Raw genomic sequence first — 2,500 nt, 5'->3', positions numbered from 1 at the left:
GCAACATGGCGTCCACCGCACGGTCTTCTGTCCTTCCAGGGAGCAACATGGCGTCCACCGTACGGTCTTCTGTCCTTCCAGGGAGCAACATGGCGTCCACCGTACGGTCTTCTGTCCTTCTAGAGCAACATGGAGTCCACCGTACGGTCTTCTGTCCTTCTAGGAGCAACATGGAGTCCACCGTACGGTCTTCTGTCCTTCCAGGGAGCAACATGGCGTCCACCGTACGGTCTTCTGTCCTTCTAGAGCAACATGGAGTCCACCTTACGGTCTTCTGTCCTTCTAGAGCAACATGGCGTCCACCGTACCGGTCTTCTGTCCTTCTAGAGCAACATGGCGTCCACCGTACGGTCTTCTGTCCTTCTAGAGCAACATGGAGTCCACCGTACGGTCTTCTGTCCACCGTACGGTCTTCTGTCCTTCCAGGAGCAACATGGCGTCCACCGTACCGGTCTTAGGTCCTTCCAGGGAGCAACATGGAGTCCACCGTACGGTCTTCTGTCCTTCTAGAGCAACATGGCGTCCACCGTACCGGTCTTAGGTCCTTCCAGGGAGCAACATGGAGTCCACCGTACCGGTCTTCGCTTCCTGTTCTCTTTTAATAGTCCTTGACGTGGTCGGAGGTCGGAGGTCGATTAGGACGGAGGAGGAGGTCAGGGGGAGGTCAGGAGGAAGTGGTCACGGCGTCGGAGGTCTTCATGATGACGCTGGCGCGCGTCTCGTGCCCCCCCCCCCCCACCGCGGGGCCGGTGGCGGCGGCCGTGGCGCCCGGCCCTCCCGTCCCTCCCGGCGCTGTGGCTCCGCCTCCTCCTCCGTAAAGGGCGGAGCTGTGCATGTAGGCCGCCGACCAGCCCTCGTTGTGGTAGCTGATGAGGGGGGCGGGGTCCCGCGCCGTGGTCACGCGGAAGTTGGCTTTGTTGTTGTTGTTGTTGTTGGCGCCGTTGGACGTGACGAAGGACGCCATGCCGGGGAGAGGGCAGGGGGGAAGCCGGAGGAGGGGCCACGAGGCGTAGCCCCGCCTCCTCCAGACTCCTCCTCCTCCTCCTCCGCTGAAACCCTGTCGGAAGCAAGAAAAAAAGGAATCGGAATTCATGATTTAAAGGACCACTTCACCACTTTTCAACCTATCTTCATATAATGAGGTCCTCACTAATAGTGAGGTCCTCACTAATAATCTAGAAAAAAATGGCGACATTTTTTTCTACTTGGTCTGTGTCTCATAGGAGGGCTGTGGGCAGTTCAGAAACCGTCTTCCAAAGGCACCATTTTGAGAAAAACATAAAAACAGACAAACCTGAAACTGATCTGATTTACATCTTTAAAGGTATATTCAGTGATTTCACTCAAAAAACCGTAGGTTTCGTTTTTGGCTGTGGGACCCAGCCTTTCGTCCAATCAGGATAGAGAGTCAAAAACGAAACCTAAGGTTTTTTGACCCCCAGGGGTTAACTGGGGACAGGGAGGAACTCCTTATATGGCCAGCACACTCTATAGTAGGGAGGATTATCACAACAAAACAAAAAAATAAGTGATATTGGAATTAAGTGAAATCACTGAATAAACCTTTAAAGAAGCTTATAAAGGTGAAACCACCAAAAAACTGATATCAAAATTATATTCGAATACTCAAAGAGGTTTCCCTTACTCTCCTGGAACTGTAAGACCCGTTACACTGTGAAAATTAATAACAAGAAATGTAACAAAGGACTTGTAACAATAACTACGATGTACTGTGATGCCCTACGTGCCCCACCTGTTAACTGAAAAATCTAAATATGAACAAAGTTTCAACAAAAAAAATGTCTTTATTATTTTCATTTTATGTTTTTCTTTTCTTCCTTTTTGTATGTTTGTGGTGTTATTGTGAGTACTGTATATGTTTTCTTCTGTCTTTCCGTTTTGAGAAATCAATAAAAATGTAAGTTGAAAAAAAAGAAACCGTCTTCCAGTGACATCATCGATGGGGAATACAAGCTAATAGAAACTGCAGGCTTTCTAGTCCTGAAAAGTTGCAATGCGAAAATGGAAGCCATCGTTCTCACGATAATGAAAATCTAAACATTTTTGTAAAAAAATCTTGTTTAAAATATAATCTGCCTAATGATGATGTCACTGGAAGACGGTTTCTAAACTGCCCACAGCCCTCCTAGAGACACAGACTGAGTAGAAAAAAATGATTATTAGTGAGAACCTATTATATGAAGATAGGTTGAAAAGTGGTGAAGTCGTCCTTTAAATAAAGCTAAATAAAATCTCACAACTTGAAAAGGTTTGTGTGGCCAACGCCTATAATGTCTGGTTTGTGAAAGCTTCTATGAACTTTAATCCATGCTTACAACAATAGACTTTAACCAAATGAACCCCCGCATCCTTATTGTGGGCATGTCATTATTGTCATGATAGGCAAACATTCTGTGGAAAACAGGCGAACCTGACGGTTAGCCCAACCGTCTGGGCTCCCCTCCTCTCCTCTCCTCTCCTCTCCTCTCCTCTCCTCTCC

At 47.8% G+C, this 2,500-nt stretch overlaps 1 protein-coding gene across 1 annotated transcript in view; it reads right to left on the bottom strand.

The window, feature by feature from the left end:
- Nucleotides 1-664: 664 nt before the first annotated feature.
- Nucleotides 665-2,500, bottom strand: part of LOC310873855 (interferon regulatory factor 2-like) — a gene marked incomplete at its 3' end in the record, with an annotated part of 31,410 nt that continues 29,574 nt past the window's right edge. The window contains exon 9 of the mRNA XM_083786406.1: nucleotides 665-1,057. Coding sequence (XP_083642532.1) covers nucleotides 665-1,057 — 393 coding nt within the window. The remainder of the gene's footprint in view (nucleotides 1,058-2,500) is intronic.

Source organism: Protomyctophum parallelum, assembly GCF_964188405.1.
Source record: "Protomyctophum parallelum genome assembly, chromosome: 16".
NCBI classification, from domain to species: Eukaryota; Metazoa; Chordata; class Actinopteri; order Myctophiformes; family Myctophidae; genus Protomyctophum; species Protomyctophum parallelum.
This window is presented reverse-complemented; position numbering and strand designations above follow the sequence as displayed.